The sequence below is a fragment of the Mustelus asterias genome, chromosome 22 (genome assembly GCF_964213995.1).
Source record: "Mustelus asterias chromosome 22, sMusAst1.hap1.1, whole genome shotgun sequence".
Classification (NCBI taxonomy): Eukaryota; Metazoa; Chordata; class Chondrichthyes; order Carcharhiniformes; family Triakidae; genus Mustelus; species Mustelus asterias.
In genome coordinates this window covers 7,357,029-7,372,160 of record NC_135822.1, presented here as the reverse complement: position 1 = coordinate 7,372,160, position 15,132 = coordinate 7,357,029, and the positions used below count along the sequence as shown (strand labels likewise).

At 47.5% G+C, this 15,132-nt stretch overlaps 1 protein-coding gene across 1 annotated transcript in view; it reads left to right on the top strand.

Moving 5' to 3' along the window:
• Positions 1 to 3,909: 3,909 nt before the first annotated feature.
• Positions 3,910 to 15,132, top strand: part of h6pd (hexose-6-phosphate dehydrogenase (glucose 1-dehydrogenase)) — a 52,411-nt gene continuing 41,188 nt past the window's right edge. The window contains exons 1-2 of the mRNA XM_078238697.1: positions 3,910 to 4,544; positions 9,242 to 9,359. Of these exons, the coding sequence (XP_078094823.1) occupies positions 3,921 to 4,544; positions 9,242 to 9,359 (742 nt within the window). The 5' untranslated portion in view covers positions 3,910 to 3,920. The remainder of the gene's footprint in view (positions 4,545 to 9,241; positions 9,360 to 15,132) is intronic.

Sequence of the window (15,132 nt, the reverse complement as noted above, 5' to 3'; positions counted from 1 at the left end):
GGAGTTTGCACATTCTCCCCGTGTCTGCGTGGGTTTCCTCCGGGTGCTCCGGCTTCCTCCCACAGTCCAAAAATATGCGGGTTAGGTGGATTGGCCATGGCTAAATTGCCCTTTAATGTCAGGGGAATTAGGAGGGTAAATATGTGGGGGTTACGGGGATAGGACCTGGGTGGGATTGTTGTCGGTGCAGCCTCGATGGGCCAAATGGCCTCCTTCTGCACTGTTGATTCTATGATTTAATTCTATGATGAGAGGGAGAGAGAACGGGGCAGGATAAAAAGGGGAAAAAACACAAAGGCAGGCGAGGCGGGTAAAAGAGACCATGTTCTCTGTGCAACGCAGTGGGAGATTTGATTGCTTTGCGGGGAAGGTGTTTCAGTGGCAAACCTGTTTCGCCTCTGGGTGGTGCTGTGGTCTGCCTTTTCATTATGTGTCACACTGCGTGACAGACAGAAGGTGGAATCTTGTGCCCTCACTCGGGGTTGGGGGTGTGAGGGTGGGGTGGGTGGGGGGGGAATGCAGTTAATCAGGTAGGAAGGAGACAGGTGGGAACACCCTGATAAATTCAGTGGCGGGAAGGCCTGTGATGACCTCCTTGCCCTACCACTGCTGGCTTGACCGAGCTTGTTTGCATGTGAGGTGTGGATGGGGATAGGGTCCCTTGTTTTAAGGCATTCGGTGCCTGATCGATGGGAATGGGGAGGGTCCTGCTGAGAGCCCCCTCAACACCCCTCCCCCGCCACCACCACTCCCCTACAGTTGCCTGGGACCGACCCTCTTGGACCCTTGGGCTTCAGGTAGTTGTAGTACTGGCAGTGGCCTCCTCCTCCACAGTGGCGCTGCTGAGTGCAAAATGGGTGGCAGCTTTTCGTGGGTGGAACTTCTGGGTCCTTGATCCCACGGAATGTTCCGCTGCCTTTCAGATGACTGAGTGGCACAAGATATGACCGATCTTCTCCGAAAGAAGGGACGCATGGTTTGGCTAGCTATCCAGCCTGCGGCCAAGACCCCTGTCACCTCCATAAGATTCTGCCCCTAGTGGCTATTTATGAGTAAGACAGCACAGTGTCATAGTGGTTAGCACTGCTGCCTCACAGCGCCAGGGACCCGGGTTCAATTCCGGCCTCTGGTGACTGTGTTGTGTGGAGTTTGCACGTTCTCCCCATGTCTACCTGGGTTTCCTCCGGGTGCTCCGGTTTCCTCCCACAGTCCAAAGGTGTGTGGATTAGGTGGATTGGCCATGCTAAATTGACCCTTACTGTCAGGGGGATTAGGAGAGTGAATGCATGGGGTTAGGGTGGGTGGGATTGTTGTCAGTGCAGGCTCGATGGGCCGAATGGCCCCTTTCTGCACCATAGGGTTTCTCTGATTCTATGATAACACCATAACGATCGCACAATCTAGTTACTGAATTCCCACAAATCATTCCAGGTTGTCGATTCCGATTTCTTTTCCGTCAATGAAATTTCCAATGTCCAAATGAAAGGTTTAGAGACAAAGCAATTGATGTTTTTCATGTAATGACAGGAGTAACTGCACGTCCGGATTGTTTTTCGCGTGTTATAATTCCTCTATTGAAGTTTTTATTTGAAGGCCTAAGCCTCTCATTGAAGCCTAGGCTTTGATTTAGATCTTTTTATCCAGTGCTGTGAGTTTGTCGGATTAATTTGGATGGTGCAGTGTGCCAAATTTCTCTGGTATATCAGCACCAATCAACCCTCCTGATGGGATATTTCTTTTTAGCTCTTGCTTAAAGAGCATTTAGCACTGATATGATGATTGCCAATGTATTATTGATAGATACAAGTGTAAAATGCACTTCATTGTATTGACATAGTTTCCTAGCCCAGTGCTAAAGAGATCCGAGTTATGAAACGTCTGGGGAAGGATGGAAATGATCAAAACTTTGTTCATCATTCAAATGGATTGCAAATCACTTGGAGCCACATGGGATAGGCTCAAGAACTGCTACTTTTTAATTTGTCTGTTTTTCTTTTAACTGAATGATTTATGGAACACCACTATGTATTAGGTACGGTAGCTTAGTGATTATCTTGACTAGTAATTCAGAGACCTGGGCCGCAATTCTGCGGTCTCGCTTGCCCTATTACCGCTGCCAACAAGAACGGAGTATTTGGAGCTCAGCCGAATCTTCATTCGCAAGAGCGGAATCGGATGATCCCAGCCGCGGACGAGGTGACTGCTAGTGCCCTGTTCCCCTGGTAAGGCAGCCATTGGAGATCTTAGAATCCCTACAGTGCAGAAGGAGGCCATTCAGCCCATCGAGCCTGCACTGACAACAATCCCACCCAGGCCCTACCACCGTAACCCCATGTAGTTACCCTGCTAATCCCCTGACACTAAGGGTCAATTTAGCATAGCTAATCACCTAACCCCGCACATCTTTGGAGTGTGGGAGGAAACTGGAGAACCCAAAGGAAACCCACGCAGACACGGGGAGAATGCGCAGACTCCGCGCACACAGTGACCTGAGGCTGGAATCGAACCTCGGTCCCTGGCACTGAGGCAGCAATGCTAACCACTGTGCCACCTGGCCTTTATGGCACTATCCTGAAGAAGACAGGGTTCTCTCAGGTTTCCTAGTCAACAGTCGTCCCTGAACTGATTAGTATAAAACCAGATTAGCTAGTCATTCAACTCCTTTGCTGTTTGTGGGGTCTCACCAGGCTCAGATTGGCTGCCAGGTTTGTTCACATGACAGCGACTGAACTTCAAATGTAAATAATTACATTTGCTGCTGAGGTTATGATGAGACGCTGTGTGAATGACAAAGTTCTGGAAATACTCAGCATGTATGGCAGCTCCTGTGGAGAGGGAACAACAGTGTGAATGTTTCACATCAAATAAGACATCATCACAACTGAAGGTAGATAGAAATGTAAACAGAAAATGCTGGAAAACCTCAGCGGGTCTGGCAGCATCTGTGGAGAGAGAATCGAGCCAACGTTTCGAGTCTGGATGACCCTTCGTCAGAGCCGTTCATTAGGTAGAAATGTGATGGATTTACGCTATTGAAACGGGAAGGATGAGCAAAAGGGAAGATCTGGGATAGGGTAGAGGGCAGGAGAGTTTAAATGCCAAAGATGTTATGGGGCAAAGGGAGTGATAATGGTTGTAATAAAGCATTTGCCCAGACTGAGTGTAAATAGCAGAATAATACTTGCTGAATACTACCCACACTTTCTTTTATTTGAGATTTCCAGCATCTCTATTTTGCCTTCACTGAATAAATGACATTTCATAGAATCATAGAGTTACGACAGTGCAGAAGAGGCCATTCCGTCCATCGAGTCTGCATCGACTCTCTAGACAGAGCATCTTACCCAGGCCCTATCCTTATAACCCCACACATTTACCATAGCTAATCCATCTAACCTACAGAGCATCTTACCCAGGCTGTATTCCCGTAACCCCACACATTCACCATAGCTAATCCATCTAACCTGCACACCTTTGGACACTAAGGGGCAATTCAGCGTGGCCAATCCACCTACCCCATATGTCTTTGGAATGTGGGAGGAAACCGGAGCACCCGGAGGAAACCCACGCCGACACGGGGGGGGGGGAAAATGTGCAAACTCCACACAGACAGTGACCCGAGGCTGGAATTGAACCTGGGTCCCTGGAACTGTGAGGCAGCAGTGCTTGCCACGGTGCCGCCCGTGATATAAAGGACCACGATGAGGTACAAAGTGCAATGTTGCCAATCGGATGATAACAAGAGACACAAATTTAAAATAAGCACTTAAGAATGAAAGGAAATTCAAATTTCCTGCATATTGTCATTAGGTGTCGCAGAGATGAAAGGTTTTCTTCATTTTGGTCAGAGCTGGGATGGTAAACCATTTGTTTTTATGTTTCTTTAAGCTGCCCGGACGACTCTCCCCCCCGCTGTAACAATGATCTCCGTTGTATACGGACTGCTCCTCTGTGCGTTACTGCAGGTGCTTACTACAGAATCCAAGTCCCACATTTCTGTTATCTTAGTGGGGGCCACCGGCGACCTGGCTCGGAAGTACCTGTGGCAGGGTTTATTTCAGTCCTACGTGGAGCAGGATGGGGGCGCACACAGCCTGAGTTTTTATGGTGGCACTCGACTCCGCTCCTCCGAAGGCTCACCGGCAATGTACGAGATACTGAAAGGCCTGACGTGTTTGCCAAACGTGCCGTCAGTCAGGTGTGCGCTGCTCAAGGATCAGTTTCTCAAATTGACCCAGTACCATCAGCTGGACACCCAGGAAGACTACTCCGCCCTGGATAAGAAGATTAAGGAACTGCTGGCGCAAGAAGGGCTCGAAGAGGGCGGCCGTCTTTTTTACCTTTCTGTTCCTGCTTTTGCCTACGCTAACATAGCAACCAAAGTCAACGCCACCTGCCGCCCCAGGACGGGATCCTGGTTACGTGTTGTTCTAGAAAAACCCTTTGGACACGACCTTAACTCAGCTCAGCAGCTAGCCGAGGAACTGCAGAAGGTACTCCGAGAGGAAGAGATGTATCGAATCGACCATTACCTTGGTAAACAGGTGAGTCTTTCTACTTATTTATTCATGGGACGTGGGTGTCGCGGGCTGGACAGCACTTATTGCCCATCCCTAGTTGCCCTGGAGGGCAGTTGAGAGTCAACCACATTGCTGTGGCTCTGGAGTCACGTGTAGGCCAGAAGGTAGGCCGTCGTTATCTAGTCTGGCCTACATGTGACTCCACAGCCTTCCTTCCCTCAAGGGCATGAGTGAACCAGATGGGTTTTTCAGACATTAGTTTCATGTTCATCTGTAGATTCTTAATTCCAGATAAAAGCAAATTACTGCGGATGCTGGAATCTGAAACTAAAAGAGAAAATGCTGGAAAATCTCAGCAGGTCTGGCAGCATCTGTAAAGAGAGAAAAGAGCTGGCGTTTCGAGTCCAGATGACCCTCTGTCAAAACTAAAAGCCCATAGAAAGTGGGAGGTATTTATACTGCAGGGGGAGGGAATGAAAGATGAGCCATAGCCACAGAAACCAGGGGAAGAGGCTGCTAATGGCAGCCGATAGAGAGAATAGAAGGTGTGAATGGCCAAACGGCAGAGAAGCTGAGATCAGAGGGTAAACTGTGACAGATGAAGATATGGGGGTGAGGGGGGAGATGGGAGAGAGGTAAAATTGAGGAAAAGGGAAGCAAGGGAGGATAAAATAGGGGGAAAGACTGAGGGCGGGGGGAGAGAAAAATAAAGCAAAACAATAAAGAAATAAAAGGTAGAGATATTTTTTATTGAATTCAGATTTCACCATCTGCTGTGGCGGGATTTGAACCTGGGTCCACAGAACATTAGCTGAGTTTCTGGATCAATAGTCTAGTGATAATACCACTAGGCCATCGCCTCCCCAAGCTTCATTTGTCATTCGTCTCCATTCTGGCTCCCGTTATCAAACAAGCGCATTGCAAATCACTTCTTGCAGCCATGTGGATAGGTTCGTGAGCTGCTACTTTTTAATTTGTCTATTTTTCTTTTGAAATGAGTGATTTATGGAACAGCACTATGCATTAGGTATAGTAGCTTGGTGATTATGTTAACTGGACTAGTAATTCAGAGACCTGGGCCGCAATTCTCCGGTCTCGCACACCCCGCTACCTCTGCCAGCGAGAACAGAGTATTTGGAACTCAGCCAAATCTTCGCTCCCAGCAGCGGGACCGGATAATCCCAGCCGCGGGCGAGGTCGGAGAATTCCGGCCCTGGATTAATAATACAGAGATGCAAGTTCAAATCCGCAGTTAATTAAATAAATCTGGAATTAAAAAGTCAGTATCAGTAATGGTGACCATAAAACTACTAAGTTGCTCTGATGAAGGGTCACCCAGACTCAACTCGTTGGCTCGATTCTCTCTCCACAGATGCTGTCAGACCTGCTGAGATTTCGCAGCATTTTCTGTTTTTGTTTCAGATTCAGACTGGATGGCACAGTGGGTTAGCACTGCTGCCTCACAGTGCCAGGGACCCGGGTTCGATTCCCACCTTGGGTCACAGTCTGTGTGGAGTTTGCACATTCTCCCCGTGTCTGCGTGGGTTTCCGCTGGGTGCTCCGGTTTCCTCCCACAGTCCGAAGATGTGCGGGCTAGGATGATTGGCCATGCTAAATTGACCCTAGTGTCAGGGGGATTAGCAGGGTAAATATGTGGGGTTGCGGGGATAGGGCCTGGGTGGGATTGTGGCCGGTGTAGACTCAATGGCCCGAATGGCCTCCTTCTGCAGTGCAGAGATTCTATGGTTCTACCTCAACTCAAACCCCTTCAGGATTTAATTGCTGCCCTTAAATAATCTTAACCTCAACCTCGTATTCCTCTGGTCGGGCTGATATTTACAGCTTTCCACATGGTTGGTCCTCCTGGTGCGTGCTGTAGGTACATGAGTCAGGGTGACCATACCTGACTCTCCTTCGTGGCCACAGTGTAAGACTCACCTGGGGGTCTCAGCCTTTTAATTGCAAAACTTTATCAAAAAGATCTAAAGCATATTTCTGGAGACATCCGAGTTTGGATGGTCAGTGCTAGGCACCTTTTAATCTCTTTTAGCCTGGTTCCTGCCTTGCTCCAGACAATAAGAGTTTTAACAACACCAGGTTAAAGTCCAACAGGTTTATTTGGTAGCAAACGCCACTAGCTTTCGGAGCGCTGCTCCTTCGTCAGATGGAGTGGATATCTGCTCTCAAACAGGGCATACAGAGACACAAAATCCAGACAAACCATTCATCACAAACTTGTTTCCAGGACCAGAACAATGGATCCCATTCGGGTGCGAGGTCTTTCACGCAGACACGAGGAGAATGTGCAGACTCTACACAGCCAGTGACACCCTAAGGCTGGAATTGAACCCGGGTCCCTGGTGCTATGAGGCAGCAGTGCTAACCACTGTGCCACCCATATTTTAATATTCTACAAGGTGCCATTCATTCATTGGAGAGTTAAGGGGGTCAGTTGGGACTCCCACAGTGACTTCAGGAAACCTGGATTCCACCTCACTAACCTGACTCAATTCATCAAGTCAGGGCAAATGCACATCACAGAAGGAGGCCATTTGGCCCATTCTGTCTATACTGTCAAAGAAGGCTTGAGACAATTTAACCTGTGATTATCCCTCTCTCCACTCGCGCTGTCTGTACCTGTAAAGACTCGCATTCCAACCATTATCTTGCAGTTGTGTCTCTGCCTATATATGCCCTGTTTGTGAACCCACCTCTCCACTCAGCTGAGGAAGGAGCAGGGACTTTAACCTGGTGTGGTGAGACTTCTTACTGTGCCCACCCCAGTCCAATGCCAGCTTCTCGACATCCTGTCGAGCAAGCCAGTCTATTCCCACTTTCCAGCTCCTGACCTGTGACCCTGTAGTTTATGATATCATAGAATCCCTACAATGCAGAAGGAGGCTATTCGGCCCATAGTCTGTACCGACCACAATCTCACCCACGCCCTATCCCTGTAACCCCTCATATTTACCCTGCTAGTCCCCTTGACACTAGAGTCAATTTAGCATGGCCAATCCACCTAACCCACACATCTGTGGGAGGAAACCGGAGCACCCGGAGGAAACCCACGCAGACATGGGGAGAACATGCAGACTCCACACAGACAGTGACCCGAGTGCACATCAGAGTAATTTTCTAAGTGTGCAGTGGGGGTTTCTTCCTCCAGCCCCTTTCAGGCGGTGAGTTTCAGAGCCGCAGCCGGATGAAAAAAAATCTCCTCTAATTCTTCCATCAATGGCTTTAAATCTATCCCTGCAGAGAAATGGGTCCTTCCTGTGCACTCTATCTAAGTCACTAATAATTTTATACACTTTACTTTACGAGGAAGTGAGTAGAATGATGGATGATTGTAGTGCTACTGATGTGTATACCTTGAATCCCAAAAGGGACTGGATAAGGCGCAGACATAGATAACCACTAAATTACACAACAAATTCGATGACATATTATGTTGGTTGGATATTCAACTAAAATCTCAGAAACAGGGCTTTGTTATTCATCAGGGGAGAGCTGATCACAGGTAGAGTTGCTCTAGCCTCCATATTGGAACCCCTATCGCAGGTGATTACTTTCATTAACAATTTAAATGGGAGATTGATGGAAACAAACCACCCAGAAAGAGATGTGGAGATGCCGGCGTTGGACTGGGGTGGGGCACAGTAAGAAGTCTCACAACACCAGGTTAAAGTCCAACAGGTTTATTTGGAATCGGGAGCTTTCGGAGCGCTGCTCCTTCATCAGGTGAGTGGAGGTAGGTTCCCAAACACGGCATATCCTTGGGTAAGTGTTCTCCAAGGCGGCCTTCAAGACTCACGATAACGCAGAATCGCCGAGCAGAAACTGATAGCCAAGTTCCGCACACATGAGGACGGCCTCAAACGGTCTTGGGTTCATGCCACCCGACATATAACCCCCACCATACTGCCTGGGTTTGCACAATCCTACTAACTGTCCTTGCTTGAGACGATTCACACCTCTTTACCCTCTTTAAACTACTTCTCCCAAAGGGTTGTGAATCTGGGGAATTCACTACCCCAAAGTGCGGTGGATGCTGGGACAGTGAGTAAATTTACGGAGGAGTTAGACAGATTTTTAATTGGTAATGGGCTGAAGGGTTACGGGGAGAAGGCAGGAAAATGGGGATGAGGAGCATATCAGCCATGATCGAATGGCAGAGTGGACTCGATGGGCCGAATGGCCTAATTCTGCTCCAATATCTTTTGAACTTATGAACCTGTGATTATCCCTCTCTCCACTCGCACTGTCTGTACCTCTAAAGACTCGGATTCCAATCATTCTTCACATTCCAATCTGTAATTATCTCGTAATTGTGTCTTTGCCTATATATGCCGTGTTTGTGAACCTACCTCCACTCGCCTGATGAAGGAGTGGCGCTCCGAGAGCTCGTGATTCCAAATAAACCTGTTGGACTTTAACCTGGTGTTGTGAGAAAGACAGGGACAGTAGACAAATGGGAATGCCACCACATGCAAGTTCCCCTACAAGTCGCACACCAGCCTGACTTGGAAACATATCGGCCGTTCCATCACCAGCACCGGGTCAGAATTGTTTTCCCACTTACCAAATCAGGCAGAGGGCCGTGTATTATGTGAGTGATAAAAAAAGCTGGAATACCTGGGGGTGGGAAAAGAAATTGACAGCGTTTGTATGCCTCAATATTTCTCTCCGTGACTTTTTCTCTTTCTCAATCATGGTTTCAGGCAATTGCCCATATTTTACCGTTCCGGCATGATAATCGACATTCCCTGGATCCCATCTGGAACCAACATCACATCGAAAGAGTAGAAATTGTCATGAAAGAGACCCTAGACTCCAAAGGTAAGGATCGTACCAAGAAATTGTTCTGAACGTATGGACATCCCGCTTGGTCAGTTCTCAATGCCACCCCAAGTTGTCTTGGAAAGCTTTGCCGAGTGAAATTACTTCACCTGAAAACAGTCATGTCTCGTTGTGTTTCCTGCTGCGTCCACAACACAGAACTAATCATCATTTACTAACCTCATTCAGAGTTGCTCATCATAGAATCATCATAGAATCCCTACAGTGCAGAATGAGGCCAGTCGGCCCATCGAGTCTGCACCAACCACAATCCCACCCAGGCCCTATCCCCACAACACCATGCATTTACCTTAGCTAGCCCCCCTGACACTAAAGGGCAATTTATCAGGCCAATCCACCTAACCCGCACATCTTTGGGTGGAAGGAAACCGGAGCACCTGGAGGCAACTAGAGTAATGTGTGCAATTTTGGTCCCCTTATTTGCGGAAGGATATATTGGCCTTGGAGGGAGTACAGAGAAGGTTCACCAGGTTGATACCGGAGATGAGGGGGTTAGCTTATGAGGAGAGATTGAGTAGATTGGGCCTGTACTCGTTGGAGTTTAGAAGGCTGAGGGGAGATCTTATAGAGACATATAAGATAATGAAGGGGCTAGGCAGAGAGATTCTTTCCACTTAGAAAGGAAACAAGAACTAGAGGACACAGCCTCAAAATAAGGGGGAGTCAGTTTAGGACAGAGTTGAGGAGGAACTTCTTCTCTCAGAGGGTAGTGAATCTCTGGAATTCTCTGCCCATTGAAGCAGTGGATGCTACCTGGTTAAATATGTTTAAGTCACAGGTAGATAGATTTCTGATCAATAAGGGAATTAAGGGTTTTGGGGAGCAGGCGGGTAAGTGGAACTAAACCACTATCAGATCAGCCATGATCTTATTGAATGGCGGGGCAGGCTCAAGGGGCTAGATGGCCTACTCCTGCTCCTATTTCTTATGTTCTTATGAAACCTATGTGGACATGGGGGGAATGTGCAAACTCCACACAGTCAGTGATCCAAGCCGGGAATCGAATCCTGGTCCCAGGCGCTGTGAGGCAGCAGTGCTAACCACTGTGCCACCCCGCCACCCCAGTGGTCTTGATTGCTCTGGCCATGTTGTTGGTGCAAATCGAGAGTTTTATTCTACATCTGACGTCTTACCACTGAGCTAAGTAACAGGGCAAGTTCTTGTTAGTTTCAGAGTGGCAACAGGGGTGAACACTGACAGTTTCATCATCATTACTGCTGCAAATTCCCAGCCAAAATTCACATGGAATCTCTAGTAGTACTGAAATTTGGATCTGGTTGAGAGGGGAAATATGAACATACAAATTAGGGCAGGAGTAAGCCATTGGTGGCACAGCGGTTAGCACTGCTGCCTCACAGCGCCAGGGACCCAGGTTTGATTCCCGGCTTGGTGACCGTCGGTGTGGAGTCTGCACGTTCTCCCCGTGTCTGCGTGGGTTTCCTCCGGGTGCTCCAGTTTCCTCCCACAGTCGTTGGACTGAGGATTAGGTGGATTAGCCCCTTAGTGTCAGGCCACTTAGTCCATGCCCAACTCCAGCTTAATTTCACCTCCCCATATCAGCGTGTTAGGAGGGCTATCTGCATCTACAACATCGCCATGAGCTGGTGGGATTGAACAGTGAATGGTGGAACAGTCATCGCCTGTTCCTGTTTCATGTCCCTCTGTTATCTAGAGAGTGGTTAGAATGTAGAAGTGGCTATTACTCAAGTGTAGTTGAGGTGGATGGCAAAAGATGTGCTTAATGGGAGGCTAGATAAGGGCATGATTGGCCACGCTAAATTGACCCTAGTGTCAGGGGGATTAGCAGGGTAAAGGGTTACGGGAATAAGATCTGGGTCAGATTGTGATCGGTGTCGATTCGATGGGTCAGAGGGACTAGCTAGGGTAAATGCATGGGGTAATGGGGATAGGGCCTGGGTGGGATTGTGGTCGGTGCAGACTCGATGGGCTGAATGGCCTCCTTTTGCACTGTAGGATTCTATGATTCGGCCGCTGGGCCTCCTGATACAGTGCAAAATTACTCTCAGTGAGAAAGGGACATAATGTCGAATGAACACGAGAGCAGAAAGGGGTAGGTTAGAAGAAAGGCTCTCGTTTCAAGGGTTGTGAGAGTAGAAAGGGCATTGAAGCCTCATCCATTAGAATATTTAAGAGGAAATGAGAGAAATATTTGAAGATGAGTATTAAAAGGTATAAGGACGCTGACATGGTATCAGAGTAGGTAGCTGTGATGTCGAGCTAATACAGTCACAATGGGCTCCAACTGTGCTGGAATTGCTATGACAATATCTAGGACATTCTAACTCTCCACAGCTTACGGCAGAATTATCTGACAGGCAGGCTTTTATTTTATTCCATTCCATTCAGTGAAAAAAAAAGAAATCTCAATCATTGCAGGAACCCTACCGAGAGGATGATTGGAAAATCTCGATGCCATGTGGATGTCGAGACTTGCTGTTTGCTCGTGAAAAAAACCTTTCTGTTTTAATATTTAATCTTTGCCAGTGTGTTTGAAGGCTTCAGTCCGTCTCTTTGACCGTATTAATTTCAATTCTCCAATAAATCTTTCACCTTGTCCTTCAAAAAAAGCTTAACTTCAAATCCTGTATCCCTTGGGTTGCCAAGGATAGATTTACCTAGAAATTACAGTGTAGAAATAGGCCACTTAGCCCATGCCCATCTCCAGCTTAATTTCACCTCACCATATCAGCGTGTTAGGAGGGCCATCTGCATCTTCAACATCACTATGAGGTAGTGGGATTGAACAGTGAATGGTGGAACAGTCATCGCCTGTTCCTGTTTCATGTCCCTCTGTTATCTAGAGAGTGGTTAGAATGTAGAAGTGGCTGTTACTCATGTGTAGTTGAGGTGGATGGCAAAAGATGTGCTTAATGGGAGGCTAGAGAAGGACACGCATGGCCATGCTAAATTGACCCCAGTGTCAAGGGGATTAGCAGGGTAAATATGTGGGGTTACGGGAATAGGGTCTGGGTGGGATTGTGGTCAGTGGAGACTCGATGGGCCGAATGGCCTCCTTCTGCACTGTAGGGATTCTATGAAGCAGGAAGAATGAGAAGGTTATGCTGATGGAGGTGGTGAAGTTCTTGGGGCTTCAAATAGCACGAGATAAGTCAGAATTCAAAGTGATGATCAAACATGTCTCCTGTATCCAACAGTCAGTGGGTTTTTTTATTTTTATTCATTTATGGGACATGGCCGTCACTGGCTGGCTGGCATTTATTGCCAATCACTAGTTGCCCTTGAGAAGGTGCTGAGGCCAACAGACCTTTGCATGGTCCGCCCCTGCCTGCTACGATTCCTGATGGGAAAATTCCACCCATCATCTCCATACCCTCTGCTTCGGTGTGCAGGCTCCCTCTGCTGGTACCATTCTGTATGGCAACTTCAACTGAACAACATTGCCCATCCCTAGTTGTCCTTGGCAAGGCTATTTCAGAGGGCAGTTGAGAGTCAACCGCATTGCTGTGGCTCTGGAGTCTCATGTAGGCCAGACCAGGTAAGGACGGCAGATTTCCTTCCCTAAAGGACATTAGTGAGCCAGATGGATTTTTTTGACAATCGACAATGGTTTCATGGTCATCAGTAGGTTCAAACACAGTAGTGTGTTTGGGCGGCACGGTAGCACAGTGGTTAGCACTGCTGCTTCACAGCTCCAGGGACCTGGGTTCGATTCCCGGCTTGGGTCACTGTCTGTGTGGAGTTTGCACATTTTCCTCGTGTCTGCGTGGGTTTCCTCCAGGTGCTCCGGTTTCCTCCCACAGTCCAAAGATGTGCGGGTTAGGTTGATTGGCCATGCTAAAATTGCCCCTTAGTGTCCTGGGGTGCGTAGATTAGAGGGATTAGTGGGTAAAATGTGTAGGAATATGGGGGTAGGGCCTGGGTGGGATTGTGGTCGGTGCAGACTCGATGGGCCGAATGGCCTCTTTCTGTACTGTAGGGTGTCTATGAATGATTTCTTAATTCCAGATATTTTTTATTGAATTCAAATTCCACCATGGTGGGATTCGAACCCGGGTCCACAGAACATTAGCTGAGTTTCTGGATTAATAGTCTAGCGATAATACCACTAGGCCATCGCCTCCCCTAAATTCCTAGCTTGATCTCACATTGCACTTTTCAAAACACTACAGGACGGGATTTGTGTGGCACATATAAACAATGACATGGACCGGTGATGTGTTCCTATCCTGTGCTCTGTGTAGCTGTATGCAATAAGTTGATATGAGATCCATGTCCATCATCTTGAACTGCCCAGCTTAGTTCAGTTTATTTTATTAGTGTCACAAGTAGGCTTACATTAACACCGCAATGAAGTTACTGTGAAAATCCCCTAGTCGCCACACTCCGGCGTGTGTTCGGGTACACTGAGGGAGAATTTAGCATGGCCAATGCACCTGACCAGCATGTCTTTTGGACTGTGGGAGGAGGAAACCCACGCAGACACGGGGGGAACATGCAGACTCCGCACAGACAGTGACCCAAGCCAGGAATCGAACCCAGGTCCCTGGTGCTGTGAGGCAGAAGTGTTAACCACCGTGCCACCCTGGTGGCAGACAGACAGTTCCCAGGCCCATGGATATGTCTCAAGCATCAACCCAAACTTTCAACCTTTTATAAGATGGGAGATATTAGGAACAAAATTCATGCAGATTGAAAGAGACGAGGAGTTGAGCATTAGAGGCTGCTGGGTAATGAAGGAATGTTAGGTAATGTTAGGAATTTTTTGGGGGGGGTGGGGGAGCAATGGCCTAGTGGTATTATCGCTAGACTGTTAATTCAAAAACTCAGATCATGTTCTGGAGACCTGGGTTCGAATCCCACCACGGCAGATGGTGAAATTTGAATTCAATAAATAATATCTGGAATTAAGAATCTACTGATGACCATGAAACCATTGTCGATTGTCAGAAAAACCCATCTGGTTCACTAATGTCCTTTAGGGAAGGAAATCTGCCATCCTTAGCGGGTCTGGCCTATATGTGACTCCAGAGCCACAGTAATGTGGTTGACTCCCAACTGCCCTCTGAAATGGTAAGCCAAGGGCAACTAGGGATGGGCAATAAATGCTGACCAGTCAGCGACGCCCATGTCCCACAAATGAATTTTAAAAATTTGTTTATGAGAAGCCAAGTGGATGTGAGAATGGAATTGCTTCCACACTGATTTTGATTTGATTTATTATTGTCACATGTATTAACATAGAGTGAAAAATATTGTTTCTTGCGCGCTAAACAGACAAAGCATACCGTTCATAGAGAAGGAAAGGAGAGAGTGCAGAATGTAGTGTTACAGTCATAGCTAGGGTGTAGAGAAAGATCGACTTAATGCAAGGTAAGTAAAGCATTGTTGGAGAGTTGAAAAGAGTTAGAATAAAGTTTTAGAAGCGTAGAACGAGAGTAAAAGATAGAATTAGAAGGTATGCTGGGCACAGCTTGCAAGAAGTCGCCACGCTCTGAATAATGTGTGCGTACGTGTGTGTGTAAAGAAACACCTTTCATTGTTTCTGAAGACAAGATGATCAATGTTGCTTGGCCTCAGCCTAAAATTAACTGCTCAATGTACAGACTGTTCATAAGTCAATTAGCTCAGCTTACGACTACAAACGGATAAAGCAATCTAAACAGGAATAAACAAGGACCAAAGTACTGGTGAAAATCAGCAAGTGTTAGCCTCTGTGAAGAATCATAGAATCCCTACAGTGCAGAAGGAGGCCATTCGGCCCATCGAGTCT